The 23,621-nt window shown below is 43.5% G+C and overlaps 2 protein-coding genes across 5 annotated transcripts in view; both read right to left on the bottom strand.

Moving 5' to 3' along the window:
* Window positions 1–5,200, bottom strand: part of gfod1 (glucose-fructose oxidoreductase domain containing 1) — a 51,042-nt gene extending 45,842 nt beyond the window's left edge. The window contains exon 1 of the mRNA XM_080794113.1: window positions 4,387–5,200. Coding sequence (XP_080650239.1) covers window positions 4,387–4,639 — 253 coding nt within the window. The 5' untranslated portion in view covers window positions 4,640–5,200. The remainder of the gene's footprint in view (window positions 1–4,386) is intronic.
* Window positions 5,201–8,601: 3,401 nt separating this feature from the next.
* On the bottom strand, window positions 8,602–23,048 carry LOC308336617 (copine-3-like). 4 transcript variants are annotated; one of them, XM_080794049.1, is made up of 14 exons: window positions 22,065–22,188; window positions 21,689–21,822; window positions 20,673–20,852; window positions 19,749–19,823; window positions 19,190–19,261; window positions 18,751–18,831; window positions 17,606–17,695; window positions 16,146–16,244; window positions 15,853–15,939; window positions 15,388–15,447; window positions 14,495–14,869; window positions 13,308–13,544; window positions 11,822–11,939; window positions 9,614–9,750 (listed from the first exon to the last, which is right to left on the bottom strand). In XM_080794049.1, the coding sequence occupies exons 2-13, from the start codon at window positions 21,818–21,820 to the stop codon at window positions 11,823–11,825; spliced, it is 1,605 nt and encodes a 534-aa protein (XP_080650175.1). In that variant the 5' UTR covers window positions 21,821–21,822; window positions 22,065–22,188; the 3' UTR covers window positions 9,614–9,750; window position 11,822. The 4 variants fall into 4 exon arrangements, with proteins under 4 accessions (XP_080650173.1, XP_080650172.1, XP_080650174.1 ...); XM_080794047.1 differs by lacking the exons at window positions 11,822–11,939; window positions 22,065–22,188 and adding an exon at window positions 22,950–23,048 and having other exon boundaries at window positions 8,602–9,750; XM_080794046.1 differs by lacking the exon at window positions 11,822–11,939 and having other exon boundaries at window positions 8,602–9,750.
* Window positions 23,049–23,621: the final 573 nt, after the last annotated feature.

Here is a 23,621-nt window from a genome sequence, read left to right as displayed (position 1 = left end):
GATGTGCCTCTCATGTCACTCAGTACTATGTGTTTTGACAGAATATACAGACAATCATTACTACTGGTTAGGAAGAAAGTAGACTAGTTTTCTGTGATGTGTTGACCGTTTGAAATTAGTCCCGACTCTACGACAGTTAACCCCCATCAATGAACAATCAGCCTATTTTCTCATTTCTACACCAGGCTGTGGCTTCAAGGCAGAGGGAGATCTGGGAGTGGTGGATGCCTGGATGGGAAGGAACAGGCGGTTCTGAAACAATGCGACCATAAGGAAATGGGTTGAGACTTGAGAGAGAGAAAGAATGGCCATTATAGCTGCTGTGGAAGGTTGACCTGAGTGAGTTCACTCTGACACCATTCATGGCTCAGCAGGTTCATTCAGAGCAGAATGTGGTCCAACAGCTGTCATCATGCGTGCATCAATGCAGAAGGGAGGCTTAAAGGAAGGGCCATCGATTGGGATTTATTTTTCCAGCCACAAGGATGGGGAGAATGAGGAAGTGTATAGCCTGTAGGCCTGTTGTACTTGAGCTGTGCGTCTCCGTGTGTGTATAATGCTGCGTTCACGCGGGCAGATGCAAAGATACAGTATACCATTCATTGTCTAAGGAAGCCGGCGACATGAAGATGCAGCTGGTTTCAACTTCAGATGCAAAGATACAAAGCTACAAATATGCTGTGTAGCTTTGCATCTTTGTACTATCTTTTACATCTGCCCATGTGAACGCAGCATAAGAGTACAGTGCATCATGCATGTGTGTGTGTGTGTGTGTGTGTGTGTGTGTGTGTGTGTGTGCGTGTGCATCCCCTTAGCGTGTCGGCATCCGTGTATTGACATTAGATTATTGGTATGAACAAACACTGTCTACTGCAACTGAAGCCTTTCCGTTTCATTTGCCAAAGAATTCCACTCTAATCCAACAAGGCTACAGTGTGAAAATGGGTTGTAATGAACGCTGACATGCCAAAGCAGAAGTTTATATTGAGTGTTGTCAAGATACCTTATGGAAGCTCAAATATATATAAACAGCTACCGGTATATGAATGTAAAACACAAATGAAGGACGAATTAAAGGCCTTTCTGGTTGCCTGCTAATTTAAATAATTTCACTTGAAAGAAAGGGTTCTTGGTTTTGATCAATCAAACTACATGGATGTAATTTAACTATATTTGATTAGTATTTCTGAGTATTTGTCTATTGTGTACGTTGGCATGCAATCTTAAATATCTCAAACCAGCAGTAACAGGGCTGGTGTGGTTTACACAACTTTGCACTAGAATGAGAATTACACCTCATGAATTCAAATCAATCCAGTCTTTTGTCCAAAGTGCTTTACATAGATTGTACATTGTACATTACATTCACCCATTCATACACCGATGGCGGAGGAAACCATGCAAGGCACCAACCTGCACATCAGGAGCAATTAGGGGTTCAGAGTCTTGCTCAAGGGAGTCAAAGTCAAAGTCGTACGATTTGTCACACACGTTAGCGCAGTGAAATTTGTTCTCCGCATTTGTCCAATCTCTTGGAGCGGTGAGCTGCAGCGTGCGCCGCGCTCAGGAATCATATGATTAGTAGATTTGACCCCCCCAATCCAACCCTTTGATGCTGAGTGTCAAGCAGGGAGGCATTGGGTCCCATTTTTACAGTCTTTGGTATGACCCGGCCGGGGATCGAACCCCGACCTCCCAGTTTCAGGGCGGACACTCTAACTACAAGGCCACTGAGCTGGTACTTCGACACCAACTCTGAGGGAGCCCAGGATCGAACTGGGAACCTTGCGGTTCCCTTCCGGGCCGCTCTACCGGCCACTCTAGCCACTGCTGCCCATATAAGGCCTCACCCTCATCCTCAAGTTCCGCTGTTTGCCAGAACTGTGACAAATGATGAGCGATTGACAAGTTATACAGCGTTTCTACAATTAACACGTCATAGCAGGCATTAGTTCCACTTTAGATACACCAGTTCCATATGACAGAGAAAAGACTGTATGTACATGTTATTACCGTCATGCTGTGTGTGTGTGTGTGTGTGTGTGTGTGTGTGTGTGTGTGTGTGTGTGTGTGTGGTGTGTGGTGTGTGGTGTGTGTGTGTGTGTGTGGTGTGTGTGGTGTGTGTTATAGCCATTTCTAAGTCTATAATATCAATACCTAGTTAAGTTTGCATAGTAGAACGGTTATTAATTACTGCATAATGCACAGGACATGCATGCATGGGATGTGACGAGCAAGATTTCATTAGCTGATACCCATACCAAAAATAACGATGAAAGCCCATTGAGTGGGTAGTCCTTCATTCTTTTTTACATAGATATGGCATTACATTCATCCATTCACACACGCATTCATACACCGATGGCGGCAGAAACCATGCAAGGCACCAGCCAGCACATCAGGAGCAATTTGGGGTTCAGTGTCTTGCTCAAGGACACTTCGACACTAACTCTGGGGGAGCCCGGGTTCGAACAGGCAACCTTGCGGTTACCATCCAGCCACTCTACCCCTGAGCCACCGCCGTCCATAGCTAGTAGTAGGCATTTGGCATAAGGCCAAATAGGAAGCACAATTTAAATGAGCACAGTAACATATGTTTATTGTCAGCACAATTGATGGAGTACACAAGTTTGAAACAGCAGCTACGGAGGTCCCCCAGGCTGCCCCAGTTTTTGTTGTCAGCTTGTAGATAAGCTACTTTTGCTGAATGTTCGCCCCAGAATAGGGACGCTCGTATATTCTTAATGGACTGAAAAGGTGGGCCAAATGAAGTGGGACAACCCACCACAAGAACACTGGCTTTCATTGCATTTTATTCCTCTAGAATCTAGATTCATTTGTGTGGACTGTGCTGTGAAGAATATAAAGGGCAAGAGGAGGACTGCAATGTTTGGGCGGATAGGATAGACATGGCTGGCATTAGTCAAACTAATCAGTGGAATATTGCGGACACACCCACTATCAGGAACACCACCACACCCACTGTGATGACGGTATCACTTCAGAATAGGGAATCTCTGCAGAAACCCCCTGGCCTGGGCTAAGGGCTTACAGTACGGATGTTGCATTATGTATGTATGCTGTACCACAGATGATGCCTCTAAGTTTAGAGCGAATATAATACGACTGTCTTTGTATTACTGTATGTTGAAAGACTCAAAGACCGCAAAAAGAGGCAAGACAAGACACCTCAGAAACAGGCCGGTTTAACCAATTTGATTAGCTTTCCCTCTGTTGTGTTTGGCTGTGAGAATGTCAGGTCTTTACAGAGAGCAAACACACAGGTCTACAGTCACTACCCTTGCTGCCATTTCTTTAGAACTGCAACCACTTCTCCCAATTGAGCTCTCCAAAATAAACCACTTTGCTCCAGATTAAAACTAGAACAACTTCTGTCTTCACTCTCTCTGTGCTCGTGCGTGCGTGCGCCTGCATGTGTCCGTGTGTGTCTCTCTTTCTCTCTCTCTCAAGATGGGTAAATTCTTAACACATCTGGCTTAACCTGGAACCCTTATTTGGGAGAGAATGCAATGCTAGACCGACTAAACAGAGCTTTATGCAAACAGCAATAATGATGCTTGCTAGCTAGGCCTGTGCTATCACAATCATCCCAGCCCAGAATGCTGTCAGTCCAAATCAATGGTGCGACTAAGTCGGTTAAGAGTTGCATACTTAATGTTCCCCTCTCATGACCACGACAATATACAGTATGACATGAGAGGCCTCTTTCATATGTGGACAGTGGACACACACACACTCACCGCACAAGATATGAACTTGAACCTCAGCTACAGTAAAGCCCTACTGGGCTGAGCACCTTGCTCAAGGACAGTGCTCTTTATCCTGGAATCCACACTCCTGTCAGTATATCGAGAAGGACCCGTTAGAATACAAGATGGAGAGATGCAGCTATAGTTGCATTACTTATAGTACTAGTCTCTCTCTGTCTCTCTCTCTCTCTCTCTCTTTAGACAGACTGTTGACTCCGTCAAATTCAAAGGAAAGTAGGGCACTATTTTTCCTTAGTTTTTTGACGATGGGTTCTCAGATTGCTTTAGTACTGACTTTAGTACACGAGAGGCACATGATGTGCCTCTCATGTCAGTACATCCGCACATCTGTGAGAATAGATGCACAGTCATTCCTTGTCTACTTTATATGAAGAAACACAATCCACCAAAAACTTGTGTAATACAAGTTGATGCCGGTAGCCTATAGTAGTGCACAGTAAGGCTACTGCTGGCCTGTGTGGCATAATAGGTCAGTCAGCATCCTGGAGGGAGGGGGGGTACCAGAGGACCAGGGGGATGGGGGGTACCAGAGAGGACCAGGGGGGTACCAGAGGACCAGGGGGATGGGGGTTCCAAAGAGGACCAGGGGACTCACCCAGGGTCTTGACGGCGATCTGCCGCGTCAGAGGCGGCGGCAGGTTGATGCACACCAGGTCCACGTCCTGGTGCAGCAGCACGTCGTCGATCCGGTTGGTGTAGAACGGGACGTTCATCTCCTTGGCCAGCTCCTCCGCCTCCTCCTGCGTCCGACCCCACAGGGCTTTGACGGAGAAGCCCTCGTTCTTCAGCAGCGGGATGATCACCCTGGCGGTCAGGCTGGTGCCGAACACGCCGACCCCGGGAAGCATGCTCTCCGAATGATCCACGTTGTTCGTTTACTTATGATAATAATGATGACAAATGCACGGGAGATAATAAGCTATTAGTGCGACTGTGCGAGTGTGGTGGTTGTTGTCAGGCTGGCCATCCAGTCCACCTGCGCCCTGCATCGACCCGCCGCAGCTGCTGTGCATGATCGGCGATCGGTCAGCCCGTTTGCTGCTGCACTACTACTACCGCAGCCCGCTGCCCTTACAAAACAAAAAGACAGAATTGCTAAACTGGAATAGACCCTCTATTAATAACCGTATAAATGCACGATCCGGTTCTTCAGCCGTCCGTGTCTGACAGTAGTAGAGCCGCCGGAGGAGGCGAATGAACGAAGGACATGTCACCTTCCTTACTACGCTGTGTTCCTGCAACGCCCTCCTCCTTTTGACATTATTAAAGCATCGAGTTGGAGCCGGGGGAAAAAGGGAGTCCGAAATTCCTCTCAGAATCGAAACGAAAGGCTGTCCAAAAAAAAGTGTAATCCTCTGCCTGGCCTGGCTGTCGGCCTGGACGGAGGAGGGAGCTGGACTGGTGTTACTGTTGATGTTGCAACCCAGTTCTGCACCGAGCAGAGCTGCTGTTGAATGAAGCACACAGTGCGCTCTCCTCTCCTCCCCGTTTTAACCCTTTCACTACAGCCTGCTTCACTGACTTCAAGGCTGTGTGTGTGTGTGTGTGTGTGTGTGTGTGTGTGTGTGTGTGTGTGTGTGTGTGTGTGTGTGTGTGTGTGTGTTTATTAGGCCAATATCTCAAACTTTAGTTTAATCTGATATGCATTAGGCACACAGGCCCACTACATTTGAGATTATATTTGGACCCTGATCTAGATACTGTAAAATACAATGCTCTCTATATAAGTTTATCTCTAATAATGTAAAAGGACCCAGGTTCCATTTGTACATTCTCAGGAGTTACAGCCCTGTAAGGGTCATTTGTATTCATAATTGTATTAATTATTAATCATCGACTGGCTGCAAAGTAGCCTAGCTAACTAGTAGAAAAAGCTGTAATTGTAGTGCATAAAAGAAAATGCTACTAAAATGTTACTTTCCACTAACTCAAAAGGCAAATAGAGTGCACCACCGATGATAAAAGGATTCCATGGGTTAATGAAGACGGCATCTCCATGACTCGTCACATCAGAGAGCTGAGCTACTTAGAATTCCACTGCAGGGAGCATGAGAGAGGATTATTAGAGACAGTTTCATCATGTGTGATTGTTTGTTTGTGCCTTTTTACCTAAATATAGACAGCCTCCAAACATGTCGAGGGAGGTCCTCGACGCACGTCCCACTGGGAGGAGACCCCCGGGGCAGACCGAGGCGCAGTTGGAGGAAACACATCGACTCACTGGCCTTGGAACGTCTCGGATCCCCCAGGAGGAAGTCACTAATGTTGCTCTGGAGAGGGAAGTCTGGAGCTCTCTGGTGGAGCTGTTGCCCCCGCGACCCGACTACGGATAAGCTCAGTCTACAAGCTCATAGCGCGCCACCGAGTGGCACGCTATGACTATGAGCTTGTAGGATATTTTTGGGAAAAGTCGAAGAACGACTGACATAGAAACAGAAAACTGTCACGATGTAGAAGACATTTTTAGAATCTGATTTCAGGTCAAAATGGGTTAAAAGATACAACGTGCAGGTCGGTGTGACAGGGAGCAACCCTGTATGGCTACATATATATACAGTACATCTGTATCTGTACTGGATTAGGCAATATCCTCCTCCTACACTAGACTGTTGCAGACAGTGCCCACCATGCTTGCTCCACCTCTGTTCACAGACAATTTACATAATGGCCTAAATGGCAACACACAATGGAGTGCAATCCCTTCAAATAGCATAATTCTGTCTCTCTCTCACACACACACACACACACACGGCACATGCACTCAGTGCGCACGCACGCACGCACGCACGCACGCACGCACGCACACACACACACACACACACACACACACACACACGTAGTCGGGTAAGGTAAGCCTGCAGTGCAAGTTGTTCATTGTATACTGTAGGACTCATTGTCAACATAGTGTTTCTCAATCTGTCCCCCATTGATCCAGCCAACACTGCACATGGGTGCAGAGCAGGTGCGTGTGTGTGTGTGTGTCAGACTTTGGACTATTATGTGCAGATTATCACAGATGTGAGAGGCTACTGTGGGCCATAAAGGGTCAAAGGTCAATGTCTCCCCTTGTCTTTACAAACAAAAACAATTCATATTGTGTATGTTTTTTTAATTCATACATTAATGTTTTATTTTATACTGAGCTTGTGGATGAAAATCACAAAAGAGCATGTATATTTTAATAATAAAATCATTTAACACTAACTCACAGTTACATTACTTTTTAATGTTGACGTTATGTTATAATTAAAACCGTATGTATTTTGCCAATTATTTGGGGGCCCACTTGCAATATCCTCACAGCCCACCTGTGGGCCCTCGGTCCATATGTTGGGAATCGCTAATCTGGAAACATGGGGGAGTCATAACCTTCTCACACGTTGACTCTGTTGTTGTGAATAATGTCTGTGGCTCTGCCTCTCTCTGTGATGGTCATGCTCCAATTCAATCAGTATGCTTATGTCATTTGTTTGTGTGAAACGCCAGGCCATGTGACCAGTAAGGGGCAGCTAGGGATATTAGTGCAGGCCAGCCAGGGTACCTAATTGGGGTCCCGGGTCACTCTGGAACATAGTGAGAAAGAAGACCCTAGAGCAACAGTGATTCCTAATAGGTCCCCCTATTTGTCATGTGTTAGTTAGTTAGTTAGGCCACAGAACTCCTTCTGTTACGGCTCCGGGGGGGGGGGGGGGGGGGGGGCAGTCATCTGGGACACAGTCCAATCAAGAATCAATACGGTTTATTTGTCGCTATACTCGGCACAGGAAACTAAATGCAATTTTGTGAGGTCAGCTGGTCAGTAGTATGTATGTCTGTGTGTGTGCGTGCATGCACATGTGTGTGTGTGTGTGTGTGTGTGTGTGTGTGTGTACGGTACATGTAAACTCCCAAATCAGAGAGAGACATTTAATACCTTAAAAACGTCTAAAAAACAGGCATCTCCTCCTGTGACATCATGATATGAGAGACGTGTCCCACCCCTGCACCCTCTCTGTTCCCTCCCCTTAGGCAGCCTCGATCTGAGCTATACTCACATGGACAAACAGCATTCTGTTCCCACAGAGCAAGCAGGGCAAGATGCAGTGCAGAGTGCACTGCAGCACCATATTCTGGTACTAATTCAAAAGTTTTAATTTGGTATCCTTATGGAATATTACCTAAGCATACCGTCTTTTCATACATTGATATAATATATATATTGTTTAATTTTTTTATACATTCTATATTTGACTGGATTTTGTAGTTTGGATATACCTAAACAAGAGTAGGCCACACTGACTGTAGTAGTTCAGGTGAAGGCAGCCCTCTTGTGGACAAAATAAGTGGTGCAGCCTCCAGCCCTGTCACTCACACAATGAAATATTATTGAGTTAGTATTGAGTTTACAGTGAGTGATCAGTGATGTTTTATTTCAACTAAACTGTGTCTGATTAGTCTAATTAACCACTTAAGACCCATTGTCATAAAAGAAAACAGCAAAAATAGCCGATCCAGGCCAAGACTGCTAGTGTATGTAGAATGAAAATGTGTAATAAAACAGCACTTTAAGCTACAAAATCCTGTTAAGATGCAGGTGTGTTAATATGGCGTTGGTCATGGTCCTGGAGTGAATGCAATTAAAGGATAACTTCATCTTTTAAGAATGAATCTCCAGATCAGTAAAGGTCCCACTCTCTACACACCGGACGTGTGTTTTTCGGCGTTTTAGTGGCGTTTCTCTGTCGGTTTCGCGAAAAACGCGTCCATTGTGCAACCACCTTTATTCCTAATATTACAACTCTTACAGAAAGAAACGTCTAACAATTAGAAAGTTAATTTGTATACATTTATTTTTTCCTGAAGAAAACAAGTGTCATCATTGGCACTTAGGTACATATCCTTTTATGTACTGCAGAGCATTAAGCAAATTGGTATACAATTGTATGTATAAATGTGCCTTTTAAGGTTCCAATGTAAATCGTCATCAATGAGTCAAATCAGATAAGACAATCTAGTTAAACTCTTACGGTAAACGGCAAAATTACAACATACAGTATTGTATGATATACCACATTTAAGTATAACAGCGTGACTTAATTAACACTGACATTTCTTCCTTTGTGATTATATATTGTAAATATTCTTTGATATAGACAAATTAGTCTTTGCATCGCATTTACTCAGAACAGGCAATTAATACTTCAGCTAACAAATAGCATATACTGTAAACCAAACAATTTGTTTGTGGCAAATAAAAGGTGTCTACTAGTGTAGACATTTCTCAGAGACTGTAGACAACATATATATCAAATTAAGTCTTGTTAGACATGGCATATTCCAACTGAGGAACATAAATCCAGCTATTTCTAATGCCTGCTTTAAATTGGACTTCTTTCCACAATAAACATCCAACAACATACTGTACAGTATTTCGGTCCCATGGTGAAAATGTATTAGTATAGATTTTGACCCAAAAAAGCCCAATACACATGCATGTTAATAATCCGACGATGGCTAAATATATTCTGGCACAATTCCCTTTTGTAAAATGAGCAGGTAGCCACTATGGTAGGAGGTACCAGTTGGTCAGGGTGGATGGAAGGAGTAGTTCTTTGAGTGGATACAGATGTCTAGTTGGTCAGGGTGGATGGAAGGAGTAGTTCTTTGAGTGGGTACAGATGTCAGTGCAGTGCAGAAAGCGCTATGTGCCGCGGAAGCATTGGGGGAGCATTTGAGAACTTTGGAGGATTCCTTGTGCTAAGAGTTTGGTTGTGTTGTTGGGTGTCTGGAGTGTTGGTTTCCTACTTCCTTGTCATAGTGTGGGTCCCACTATGACATGCTAGTTGGTGGCAGCAGGGACTGGGGTCGGGCTGGTGTTGTTGTTGTTGTTGGGTGGAATTAACTTCATGGTGGTGAAGAAGTCTGTCACCTGTCTGGGAACCTCGGCCAACACATTCTGAGCCAGCGCTTCTTTAGGGCCCTGAGGTGCAGAACAGACACCAGGTTAAGTAGCAGACAGGGTGTGCCACACTTAAGACCAAGATGAGAGACAAGAAACACTGAAGAGAAATAATAGTGGCCCCCGGTTCAAACGTCTCTATTCTGGGGATGTCATAATAGGCAAACATTGGGCCAAGGCCCGGGCGGCTAGTGTAGCGGACCGGTCCGGTCACCTATAGGCTGCTAAGCCAGCCTGACGGCGCGTCCCGGGTTTCAGCTCCCGATCCAGACGACCTTTGCCGCATCTCTCTCCCAATTTCCTGTCACCGTACTGTACACTATCCAATAAAGGCCCCAAATATATATATATATTTTTAATAAAAATAAAATACAGTCATGTACAGATACAGTTAGCTTGCTCATCCTCTCCCACCCACTCCCCCATCCCCCAAACTCTTTCTGGACAAGCATATTATATTGAGACTAGTACAGTACAGTGACTTGAAACAGGGGTCAGAAGTAAACAGCAGTACGGGCAGTGTTAGTAGCATGAACAGGTTGTTTTGAGGTGTGAATACAGGGAAGTCCTGAAGCGGCCGGGAGAGGTCACTGATCTGAGAGAAAGAGGAAGGTTGTTCCAGTCAAGAGGAGCTTTGTAATGGAATGACCTGCGTCCGGATTCAGATAATATTCTACAATCTACGATCTACAATAGCCAATATACACAACACATGTGCAATGCGCTGTGAGCTATTTTCACTATGATGTACAACAAAGTATATTGGGTTTAAGTGGCTATGGGTAAAAAGGGCGAGTGAACAAGCAGATGAAGGCATGTCTACAAGCATGCAAAGAACGGCGGAGCTTCATGTCACAAAGTAATGGTATATGACCAACAGCATGCCGTGCATAATTAATGAAAGCATTGACGCAAATCTAGACCAGGGTGGAAAGCTAGCGGCCCGTAGGCCGGATGCTAAAGGGATACAATCCGACTTGCGAGATGATTAGGAGAATGAAGGGTTTCTCCCTTTATTCCCCTAATCATCTCATCAACATATTTACGATCATGTATTATTTATCTGTACCACAGCTGATCTCATTCCACTCTCTCACTAGCGCTGCCTGTGGGTAGCAGGCAGCTTGTTGATCATTTTGCACGACACCAACCAGTCAATCTCAGTCTTTATTCCCAGAGCTACTCAGTTGAGTTCAGTTCTCCTCTCTGCAGTCTTGTGTGAGTCAGTGTATGTCGCTCATGGGAATTGGGAATAATTACAACCGGAGAACAAACTTATTAGCAAAAGGCCGATGCACACCTCAGAAGGCTAGTGACAGGTGCGTAGGGCAATAAAGTATACTTAAAAAGGTTATCTTTGAAAAACAAATATTTGACAATTAAGACAATTATTGTCTGTCCTGATGAAGGTCTAATCGACCGAAACGTTGACCAATAAAGAGCAACATTTCTGGCAAGTTTCTGACAGTGTGCGGGACCCTTCTTTGTTTTTCAAAGATAACCTTTTTAAATAATTACAACCGAACATGGACTGAACATGACAGGTCAAAACATCATGGCTGAAACGTTAGTTTCAGAATTATTGGCCCTTAAACTAAAATGAGACCGACACCACTGATTTAGGGTAAAATGGGTAATGCAGAGGGTTTCAAAACAAAAATAGAATCCCCGCCAGGAGTCACATGCTAATAAGACTCTTATTTTTCTGAGGTGAATTTGTGTGGACAGTCACTAAGGGCGTCGCAGTCCCGCCCCCTTTCATGACGACACCAGGCCCATATATATATTTTGGTGTTATCAAATGTGGGCTTTCACCAGCATATTTCAATGTGACCAATTGTCTACTTCTGCTATGTCCCATAAGGTTGAGGGACAGGAGGAATTGTAATTGGCTAGTTGTTAGTAGCAATTATAAAATGACATAGCTGTTGTTGACTGCTTTGAAACATATCTGAGAATTGAGGCCTAAAACATATTTACGCCGAGTGGCTTAGTTGTATTTGAGATTAGCTGTGGGCAGACGACACACAGACAGACAAGACATGGATGAAAAACATGAATCTCCTGGCGGATATCAAACATTTGGGCTAACCCTATGAAGCTTTGGGATCAATGGGCTGAGGCGGCTTCAGTTTGAATAAACTGAAGAAGGAGGCCACTTGCTGAGGTAATTCGGCCAGTACGCTTTGGGCTAGAGCCTGGCTGGGAGCCTGTAATGACATGAATACACAAGCAGTAGAGATAAACTACTGTAGGTGGTTGCGGATCATTTGGACTTGCAAAATGGTGTTGCACAAGGACAGATTTGTAAAAATACAATAGTTCATATTAAAGCCCACGGTAAACCAATCATACTCCAAGATAGAAAGCACGTGCAATTACTAAATGAGAAAAAGAGGTTGCGCATCAGCAATGGTTTTCAGTGGAGTGCCAAACCCAAATCCAGTATACATCAAAAAATAGGAATTAAAAAAAATCCAAAAAGGTAGCACATCCAAAAATTAAACAAGCAGTGGGCAAAGTTTGGGCGTTTGGGCTATGCAGCCTTCATCAGAGCATGCTCTGATGAAGGCTGCATAGCCCAAACGCGTAAGCGTTCCTTTTTGGTGTGTGCCAATAAAGAAATGGAAATGTGAGCACTTTGTCCACCGCTTGTTTAATTTTTGGATCTGCTACCTTTTTGGAATTGTTTTAATTCCTATTTTTTCACGTGCAATTACTGTAGCAGGGAGCAAGCATATTGAGAAGAGGTATTAGAAGCCAATCAGGATTAAACATAATCGGACAAGTCGATCTTGATCACACGACTTGCGTGATGTTTGGACAAAATCTGTAGGAGTAATATGAAGTAAAATTAAGTTTTGCAAAAATCTGCCTCCTGGTGGAGTTATAACGACACGCATACCGCACACACACTCCCTGGCCTCTAACCAGTGTGTGCAGTTTCACGTCGATTGGGAGATTAGCTGTACACACACACACACACACACACACACACACAGTCCTGACGGAGACAACAAATAATTTGTAACTAAACGTTTTTGGCAAGCGACACGGTGACATATCAGCTTCCAATTCTGTTTAAATCTGTCTAAATTTGAACAACCACCAGTACAGCTTTACAAATACACACTAGGCCATTCATCACATGAGCTAAAATGACTATTGACTAACTGTCGCTTACGTTCTGGAACTGTCTGTAGGGCACAAACTATTGCTTACGTTCTGGAACTGTCTGTAGGGCACAAACTGAATGATGTCTTACGTTCTGGAACTGTCTGAAGGGCACAAACTGAACTTACGTTCTGGAACTGTCTGTAGGGCACAAACTGAATGATGTCTTACGTTCTGGAACTGTCTGAAGGGCACAAACTGAACTTACGTTCCGGAACTGTCTGTAGGGCACAAACTGAATGATGTCTTACGTTCTGGAACTGTCTGAAGGGCACAAACAGAACTTACGTTCTGGAACTGTCTGAAGGGCACAAACTGAACTTACATTCTGGAACTGTCTGTAGGGCACAAACTGAACAGAACTTACATTCTGGAACTGTCTGAAGGGCACAAACTGAACTTACATTCTGGAACTGTCTGTAGGGAACAAACTGGACGATGTCTCGCATGGCGGATTCGCCCGTCTGGGATCGCAGCCGACCGTCGTCTCCGTCCAAGAACTCCATAGCGCTGAAGTCGGCCCCGCCCACCCCGACGATGATGACGGACATGGGCAGGCGCGACGCATTGACGATGGCGCTGCGCGTTTGGTCCATGTCTGTGATCACTCCGTCCGTTATGATGAGGAGGACAAAGTATTGCTGCCAAGAGAGAAGAGTTATATATGATTTGTACTTCATTGTATGGTCATGCCAAGAATGTACGACAGTAATCCTGGTCTCTAAACTGCCTCCCCCTGGCCAGCCGGGGCGCCTGATGGAGGGGAAAGGAACTGGTTGGAATAACGTGTTCCTTCCACGCGCTACGTCCAACCAGGGAAACTCCCCCCTGTCAGGTGTAAAGGAGCAACTTGGACACTCAGGCATGAAGGGAGCACGAGTTCAAGTCCGTTGCTCTCTCCTTGTCCCCCATATATGGGACTAGGTTGGTGGAGGGTGTGTAGAGCCCAGGATCACATTAGATAATTGACACAGGGGTGAAAAATGAGTTACAAAATCGTGGGATAAAAAAGAAAAAAAAGAAAAAAGAATGTACAATTTACAAGCTCATACGAGGCATTGTGAGTTTTTTGTACACCTGAGATTTTAGCATTCAACAACATTGTGGGACGGAGCATAAATTACGCATTATACAGGAACATTGATGTGGAAACGCGACAGCATATCGAACAGTAGGACAGATTATCATGGCTGGAACACATACAATGAAATGAATGTACTTTCTTACTGTATAGGGGCACTAGACAACAAAACATTCAGCCACTATCCAGTCCATTCCGTTCCATTTCATTAAGTTCTGTAATTTCCCCATCAACCCTATAAGGCAGCAAAGGCCTGCGATCACCAAGCATTCAACATTGTAAGTCGATGGCGTTGCAAGCTTGTAGATCGGCAATTATTGAACTTCTCTTTTTTTATAGTGCTTGTTTTAAAAAATGTGCATTCGAAGCCTAGGGTCCCCGGACCTAAAGCTCGGACCACCACGCCGCCGGTGGCCCAGGCCTTTTTTTTAAATGCTACACGAGTGAATAATTTTCTACTTTATTATTGGTTTTCATAAAACAACGGTGGATATCATTCATAACACTCACCGATGCGGTGGTCTGCTGGAGGGCCTGTCTGGCGAAGGTGGCCACGTGGTTGATGATTGGAGAGAAGTTGGTTGGACCGTAGAGCTTCACCTGGGGCAGACACACCCTGTAGGCCTCCACCACGCCTTCTACACCGGCACAGAACGGGTTCGCTGGGTTGAAATTGAGGGGGAACTCATGAGAAACCTGCCATGAAGGAGGAATCTGGGCTCCAAAGCCGAAGGCTGGGAACATCTTGTCACTGTCATAGTCCTGGATGACGGTGCCCACGGACCAGATGGCAGAAAGGTACTCGTTGACACCCTGCGGGCTGATGTAGTGGAGAGACTGGGGGGTCCTGGGGTCCCCGTTGGAGCCCGTGAAGTCAATGGCCACCTAGTCAAGAAATGAGAAGGGGGTGCGGAGATATGTGACCAGATTTCACTGAGAGCCTGCCATCGCGCAACTTTTCACCAGAGGAGAAGAACCTTTTTTTATCCAAAATGAGTTAATAGCACAGGGAGACTCTTCACACACTAGAGCATGTCTGAAATAAGTGTCAGAGCTGAAATCGACATTTAAATATTAAATAAATGCTTAAAATTGTAGCTAGGTATAATGTTAGAGTCCACAGAAGTGAACCTTTCAAGCCTGTTTTATCAACTTGCTGTTTTCTGCAAGACATTATACTCTATAAGCCAGATCTCCAAAACTGGTGGGTCAAACTGAACCAATATGTCAATTTGAAGCTATGATTCCCTGCTTTCAGATGACATGAAAAAAATGAAAATTCAAAAAAAGTCCAATGGCAGTCCCTCAGTCAAATTTAGTCCCATATTTTAAGTTATGGATTCAGGGAAGGTGAATGGAGGAAATAAACAACATCATTAATTACCACAGAGCCCAGAACTCACAGTGAAGTTGAGCTGACAGCCTCCCATGATGTAGTCCAGGAAGGTGTACTCCTTCACCACCTGGAAGGTGAAACATGAAGCTAGTTAGTAAGTAGCTCTGCCTGAAACATACAATAATATGTCTCATGGTGGTAGGGCCGATTCCTCTTCGGCTGAGCGGTATACCTGTATATGTGAAAGCTGGGTTCGAATACACTAAGATATTATGTATTGTATCATAAAGACACTGTACTGTTGCATCCAAAACACTAAAGGTAGTTTAGAGACATCATGATAAAATGATGTTGAAATATTCATTACAGTAAGGAGTATGTCATTTAAACTAAACACCATTCAGCCACTAGATGTCACACTTTTACACAACGCCTCTATTACATAAGGTTTGTTATTGTATTTACCTGTCATAAGTTACATAGCAGCAAATGCCTGAAAACATACAATCACTGTAAATACAGTTTACTGTACCTGGCATAGCTTCACACTAACAACGCCTGAGTTTTTATAGCTCTTCTTCTTCTGTTTCTTTTTACTGTTCATGCATTCAAACTCCGCCTGAGGGAGGAAGTGTATGTTAGTTAAAGAACTTGGCACATTGCGAAATTCTGAGCAATGTGCAAAAGCTCCAATATAGACAAAAGCAGTAATGTTTATTGACAAGAGAAGACAAAACAGAAACATACACATGGGCATCGCCCAACACACACACACACACACACACACACACACACACACACACACACACACACACACACACACACCGGAGAGGCTCTATCAGCTTTCTGCAGTTGTGTCAGCGTGGTCTCGAAGGTGCCGATGAGGTCATGTGAGCCGTCGTTGTCGTAGTCGTAACACTCGACCTGGGTACAGATAGAAACACTTAGCAGTGTGGGACGGAATAGTCAAACATGCAAACAACAACAACAACAACAAACCCACTCTGTTTACTGGCGTGGTATTCAGTTATGTGTCATGGTGGTGGTCAACGTGGACTCACTGCCCCAGGAGGTTTCACTGATAAGTGAATATTCTACGAAAAATAGCAGATCTGCAAGTTCACTTGTGATCTTGTAGAAGAGATTTGGTGTGGAAGGGAAAAAGGAGATGACCAAGTAAAGACTGTTTGGAGACATTCGGTCAACTAAGTATACTCTAGTCTATAGGGTTTAAGTGGTCAAGAAAATAAGCTCTGTTGTAAACAAAGGTGATGATATTCAGTTTGTCTCACTACTACTACAACACACACACACACACACACACACACACACACACACACATTGCACACATGCAATTAATTGTAATTGCAACTTACAATGTAATTGAAGTAAACAAAAGCACAAACAGCTTCTGAATTCACAGCTGAGATATCAACAATGGTAATGTACGTATGTAGAATAAGGCGCGATTCATACTCTTAATTTATAGCTGAATAAAAGTCTGTTCGGCTCTGTAGAGTCTACAATGTGACGTCATTTGGCTCTGTAGAGTCTACAATGTGATGTCATTTGGCTCTGTAGAGTGTAGAGTCTACAATGTGATGTCATTTGGCTCTGTAGAGTCTACAATGTGGGCGGATACCGTCCTAAAGTCGACTCTTCGGTGCTAGTGAAAATTTCTGACGAGCGGAAATCATTTCGGCACTACAGTGGTAAAATAGGAGTATGAATCGGCCCTTAAATGTGAAACTCTCATGGGGTGGAACCTCCGTGGCGCATGATGTAATACCACCAACCTGGACCCCAGAAAAACTCACAAAAAGCAAACGCATGCAAATGGAAACCATCCAAAAAACAGAATGCTGCATTCAGCACAGAGGAGAGAGAACCTTGCATGAGACCTGCAAACGTCTTCTACTTCCCATCGACTTCCCTTCACCCCACAAGTGATGGAGTGTGTTGGACAAAGACAAACACAGTGAAACCGTTGGGCCACTCACTTGTTCCGCAAAGAGAGGAACCGGCTCTCTTCCTAACATGTTTGCATCGGAGATTGAAAAAGAAAAGGGCTGATTTCAAACTAGCATTAAAAACACTAAAAGTGTATTTTTTTATAGCCATTAGCCACTATGCCAGACAGACAGATTTTCTCTCTTGAACAGAGAATAATGTAAAGCTAACTTATTGCCATGCAAACCAATGTACCAGCCCCGGAGTTATTAAGCATAACAAATTAATAATTACAAATACAATACAAAACAGCTAAAGAGGCTGGGTGCATGTACCTTTATTGGTTTGTCCATGTCTCCTCCACAGAGAGACTGCAGCTGGATTTTGAAAGGTTTCCATGTTGGATTCAGGTTGTTCTGTACCACCTAAAAAAAGACAAAGAATATACAAACTGGAAACCTTTGTCTTTTTGAACCATTAATAATAAATGGTCAAATTGACCGTGTGGCGTCGTGTGCTACCACACAACTCATTCCCATTTAGTCAATCAGTCCCAATTCTGAGACACAGGTTTTGCTAGATTCATCAGCTGAGGGGCCTCAGTGAGACAATATAAAGTTGCCATTTAATAATTACTTTAATAAGACACACACACACACACACACACACACACACACACACACACACACACACACACACACACACACACACACACACACACACAAATCCTGAGGTTGAAATAAAACCTTTTCTATATTTGTGCTATAGGGCATTTAATCACATATTCAGCCAATCTATCAAATATAATGCAAAAATCGTATTATGACGACAGCTTTTGTTTTGATAACGTTATAGAGTAGGATTCCAAGATAAAAATCTAACAGACAGTGTAATTCTGTCATCTGGCTAACTGATCAAATCCAGTTTGTTTGGGTTCTCTGGGTACTCCCTGTTTTCCCTCTCTCTGCACTCAGTTTACAATCTCTCTGTCCATTAAGGGAATAAGACAGGTCTGTTATGTAATGTGTAATACTGTACTGTACTGTAATACTGAAAACGAGATATAATTGCCCCATGGAATGTCCAGAATGTGTACTGACAGGATGCCAAGTCATTTAGCAAGGAGTTAGTATTTCATATTGTTTAGGATTAGGAAATGTAAAGGCGGAGCCACCCACAGCAGTTAGCTGACATCCTCATCCTGCAACAAGGGGGAGGGCTCCTCCTTTCATCATATAACGGCTGGCCACCTCTCTCTTTCCCCATCAGGGTGAAATCAGCTCTCACACCAGTCCCCGCCAACAGAAGTGGCATATTCTGGGCAGCTCTCAACGCCATTTTTCACAATTTGCATAAATTATTAATAGTTCCCATAATCATAATAATCCCCCTATGTTCATTACAACTACATAGCATGCACGTCACATATGACTGCAAGGGTCTGCATAGCTACAGCGAGCCACTAGTCAAAGAGTTTTACCTCTGTTCTATGGGCCAGCTGCCATGAGGTTTCTGTCTGCTTGTAGAACTCCAGGTATGGGTCAGACTTGCCAAAGAAATCCTGCAATGATAATTATAAGGAGGAACATAGCAGTTTTGTTTCTGGTGTTAATGAAATGACCATTCTTAACTCAGAAGAAAGGCTATAGTCAACGATATGTAGCCGCCTATGACCATAAATACCCCTCCCCTGAGCTGTTTACTGTACATATTTTTATTTTTGATTACTACACGCTTATATTATGTTTTTGCATAGTATTGTATTTGTATTGTTACATTTTTCAATGAATTTAATACACAGGTCCCCAATGGAAACAAGCCATAGTGCTTTCTTTCTGGTGTTTAATCCTTAAACTGACGTTTCTGTGCATTTTTATGCTAAATGTTTATAAAGTATTCAATCAATCAATGACTTTTACCTTGTTGTCAAGCTTCCTGGCTTCCAACTCAAAATTCACCACCCTGCTGTCATTTATTTCTTCAGCACTGATCTACAGAGTGACAAAAATACATAGTGTTAAAACAGCAACAAAAGCTGGCAGCGTGTTCCCTCCTCCGCGTCATCAGTGCCCATACCCGAGGCGGGGTTGGCGAAAGGGCCTTTCTGTGTGGAGTTTGCATGTTCTCCCCGTGTCCCCTAGGCCCTAGGGTATAGGTACCCTCACAGTAATCCTGGTCTCTAAACTGCCTCCCCCTGGCCAGCCGGGGCGCCTGATGGAGGGGAAAGGAACTGGTTGGAATAACGTGTTCCTTCCACACGCTACGTCCAACCAGGGAAACTCCCCCCTGTCAGGTGTAAAGGAGCAACTTGGACACTCATGCATGAAGGAAGCATGAGTTCAAGTCCGTTGCTCTCCCCAGGTTGGCGGAGGGTGTGTAGAGCCCAGGATCACATTCGATAATTGACACAGGGGTGAAAAATTATAAAAGAAAAAAAAAACCCCGCACGTGCACACGCTTGCCCGCATAGATACTCACAGTGATCGTTCCCTTTCCAGCAGGTCTGTTGTTCTTCAGGACCAGCGGCCGGGTATATTTTTTACTGGACACCACCTGCAACATGCAAGAAGAACATGATACAAGCTCTTATCTGTAGCAGAACCATAAATACAACCCATAGTTACAAAGCAAGCAAGCAAGCAGGCAGAATCAACATCTGGACTCGGGTTTCCCTTTAAGTCTAAATAGTAGCAACAACAATGTGGCAAAGAGAGAGTGGGGTCTTATGACACCAGCTGAACAGGTTGTGTCATGTGACCTGACTGCCACCAGCATTGGTTGGGATTTGCCAAAACTTCCAATACAATACTGGTATTGGTATAATCAGTTGGACTTGGATACTGCTCAAAAACAGTAAACACTGGATAGGATTAGGATATATAGAAAAACAATAGAAAAACGATACAATTTGATACAATTCATTTGTCAAATGAAAACTGAAACTGAAACATCACATGCTGTGTGAACATGTATCAGAATCACGAAAAAAACAAATACAAATCAGTGGATAACCAATGAGAGTTGATAGTGCACCTCTTAGCCAGTGGATAACCAATCAGAGATGATAGTGCACCTCTTAGCCAGTGGATAACCAATCAGAGATGATAGTGCATCTCCATGTGTATTGAAGGAGGGGCGGAACGATTTACACTGGGGGAGGAAGTACGCCGGAAGTGTTGTGGAAGGCACGTTACATCACACCGACACTCAAGTGATTACTGGCCAATCACAGCGCATCTTTTCCAGGACTCAGACCCGAACATGCGCTCTGTGACGGACGCTCTGTGCTTCCGCGGTGCTTCGCAAGGAATCTCGGGAAAGTTTTGCCCTCCCTTGAGCACATACGCTCCAGAGCCTTTATATGTCTATGCTCTTAGGTCAGGAGGAGAGGCAGATGTTCACCTGGCCCATGGTGCACTCCAGCTCGCCCAGGAAGTCATCGTCACTCAGGTCTACGGTCTTGTTGTCGATGTCGTAGAGGCCAAACTTCAACTTTTGGACGATCTCAAAGTAGTAGTCGACCACAAACTTCTTGGCAAACTTTGGACTGAGGCAGTTCTGCACTTTCTCCGTCCGGCCCAGCTGTTGGGAAAGGACAGAACTTGTCATGCTACTGTTACTGTATGGTTTCAAAACACACAAATGGGAACACACATTCATGCAACATGAGCACATGTATTAGTCAACAAGTCCAGGTAGTGACTGTCTTATCGTGATTTTAACTTCTATAGGAAATTATTTATACTGAATGTATCTATATATTTGATGTTTTATATTGTATGTACCAAGTATCCCAGAGAGGATGTGATCTATGTGTTGTCGAATATAGAATCGGCCTTGTGCATGTATTATTAGTGCACTTATTAGGATGTACACATTATTATAACTCAATTAACCATAGAGTGACGCAAACATGTCAGACTAATTGGCCCCATACACACACACACACACACACACACACACACACACACACGATTCTACACTTCCTACAGGAAGATATTGTTCCGTTGTTTATATGCACTGACAAAGTAAAGCAGTGCACCTCACTTCCGATTTTAGGTTAATGTTTAGCAATCTCGTGACCACAGACAGCAGGGACAGTTAACAGTTAAGAGAAAATTAGTGATTTAATTACAGCCCACCAGTTCTATTCAAATAGTTGTTGAAGCGCTTATAGGATCAGTGTTGATATTCCATATAGACACTACAGTCAACGATATTGATATATTCCATCCAGAATAGCTTTCAAGTGTGTAGGATTAGCTCATTCCAAATAGAATTGAACTTAGTCTTAAGGTACTCAGGATGGATAAGGTAGACACACAGCTGCATCTGTCTCCACAGTTCCATCTAAATAGAGTACACAACAAAACAAACTAAATTAAACATTGCACTGATATTAAACATCCATTCATCACCTCAAACCACTGTGACTGTGAGCTGCTGGTGAGCAACACACACAGGGGGTCAGACTTTGAGCCAATGTCTTTATCCAGCAGGTTGTCACAGCTGACAGTCAGCTCCACCTTGGTCACACACTGGGCAGCCATGTCTGTCAACACCACACACACACACACACACACACACACACACACACACACAAACAGCCAGGGAAATCTTAAAATAGATATATGAGACAGTAAAGGCCCGTTTATTGCACCCATAAGCAAGCACACAGTCATACTAGGGAGTAAAAGGTCTGTCGCATGCATCACACATCAAAAACCACAGGACTGTTTGATGTCCTAGGCTAGCCTACGACCATAATAATATTACAGTTTTACGTTACGTTACCAACAAGATGGACAGCGCCGTTTCTCGTACACAAACACGGCTCTGTTCTGTTTATTTACGGGGAGGCTGAGCCATACAACGGGTTTAATTTAAGGAGCTTATTTCCCTGATTCTGTCATGGAAACAATGAGGTAAATAAACTATAGTACAGTCATAATAACAGGGTGTACTACTCAACATCCTATAGGCCGGAAGGACCGCAGCGCGGTGATTGGCTATAGCCTCGAGCGTGGTTAGACTGCCTTATATTTGTTTTTGCAAAAGAAAAAAAAGTGGAAAAAGTACTCACACATTTTACTTTATAGAAATACTCTGTTACAATACAAAAAGTCCAGAATTGAAAATGGATTTAGTAAAAGCACAAAAGTATTGGCATCAAAAATACGTACCAAAAGTCAAAGTACTCATTGTGAAGCAGAAGTGGTAAGTCTTGTTTCACAAGTTCAAAATGCATAAATTATGTTTTGAAAATAGCCGTTTTATAGGCTATATAATATATGTATATCGAAATAAAACTAAACTAAACTAAACTAAAAAAAACCCAAAAAAAAAACAATTTAATTCAGATTCTGAGAACAATATTGCAAGTTCAAACAAGGTCCCGGGCCGGGAATTGAGTTACAGTTTACAACATTTTCTTGAATGACATAACCTACTACAGAAGTTGGTTGCCATGGGGCCGTTGCCTGACAACCAGTGACTCAAGGCGCCCCTCTGGGACATGGGAACTACACTCCCAAGTAACAAAGTGGGTGTGGTTGGTAGAGAACCCGGACCGGGGTTTGTGAACCGTTCCGATCGTACTATTACTATTACTAGTACTATTACACACATGTACTACTATTACTAATACAAGTTTAAATAAAACCCAAACAAAGAACTCACCCGTCGGAGAAGTTTTTGTTACAATCGTAACATACGTATAAATGAAGACTAACGGACGGACTATAACTACTATAGTTCAGAGACTTCCAGGCAGCCGAGATAATCGAGAGTGTGGGGCGGAGCTAATAGATATTATGGGTGCGCTCATTTATTTCACCCGGACTCCCCGTCAACTCTGCACCTACTACACTACACTATAATTTATCATATACTAATTAAAAACATCTACTTTACTTAAACGTCTGCCTACATATGTTTTCTTACATTTTGGTATACTGCAAACCTCAGCTTACATAATATGCTCAGCTTAAATTCTTATATTATAAATGTATTAATATGATATATACACACATAGTGACATAGCCTACTGTAATTAACCTTTGCTTATTATTATGTTATTCTTCTCCTCCTCACATAAGAGAATAGTCTGTGTAGTATATTAATGTTGATAATGCTGGAGAATATACCATGCAGGTTCAAAAGAACAAAGTGAAGTCCAGGCGCATCCCTTTCTTTCCAATATCGTTTATTTCAGATCAGCCAAAATCATCATGACAGACAGGAGGAATGGGTTCCTGAAAGTAAAGTCCTATTCCAACACGGGGCACTTTATATACTGATAGTGTCTTCATACATGTACTAAATCCTTTGCATGTGTGTGTATGTCAAACC

The sequence above is a fragment of the Protomyctophum bolini genome (assembly GCF_963924005.1).
Source record: "Protomyctophum bolini genome assembly, chromosome: 21".
Classification (NCBI taxonomy): Eukaryota; Metazoa; Chordata; class Actinopteri; order Myctophiformes; family Myctophidae; genus Protomyctophum; species Protomyctophum bolini.
The sequence above is the reverse complement of the archived record's forward strand: the minus strand, read 5'-3'. Positions and strand labels throughout refer to the sequence as shown.

Bases quoted from the DNA above. Each gene is read 5' to 3' on its own strand.
- LOC308336617 (XM_080794047.1), bottom strand. From the start codon at position 21,820: ATGGCTGCCCAGTGTGTGACCAAGGTGGAGCTGACTGTCAGCTGTGAC. The intron at 13,545-14,494 runs GTGAGTGTTATG...CTCTCTTGGCAG, and splicing joins TCCAGCAGACCACCGCATCG to CAATACTTTGTCCTCCTCAT. The intron at 9,751-13,307 runs GTAAGTTCAGTT...TCTGCACCTCAG, and splicing joins CCTACAGACAGTTCCAGAAT to GGCCCTAAAGAAGCGCTGGC.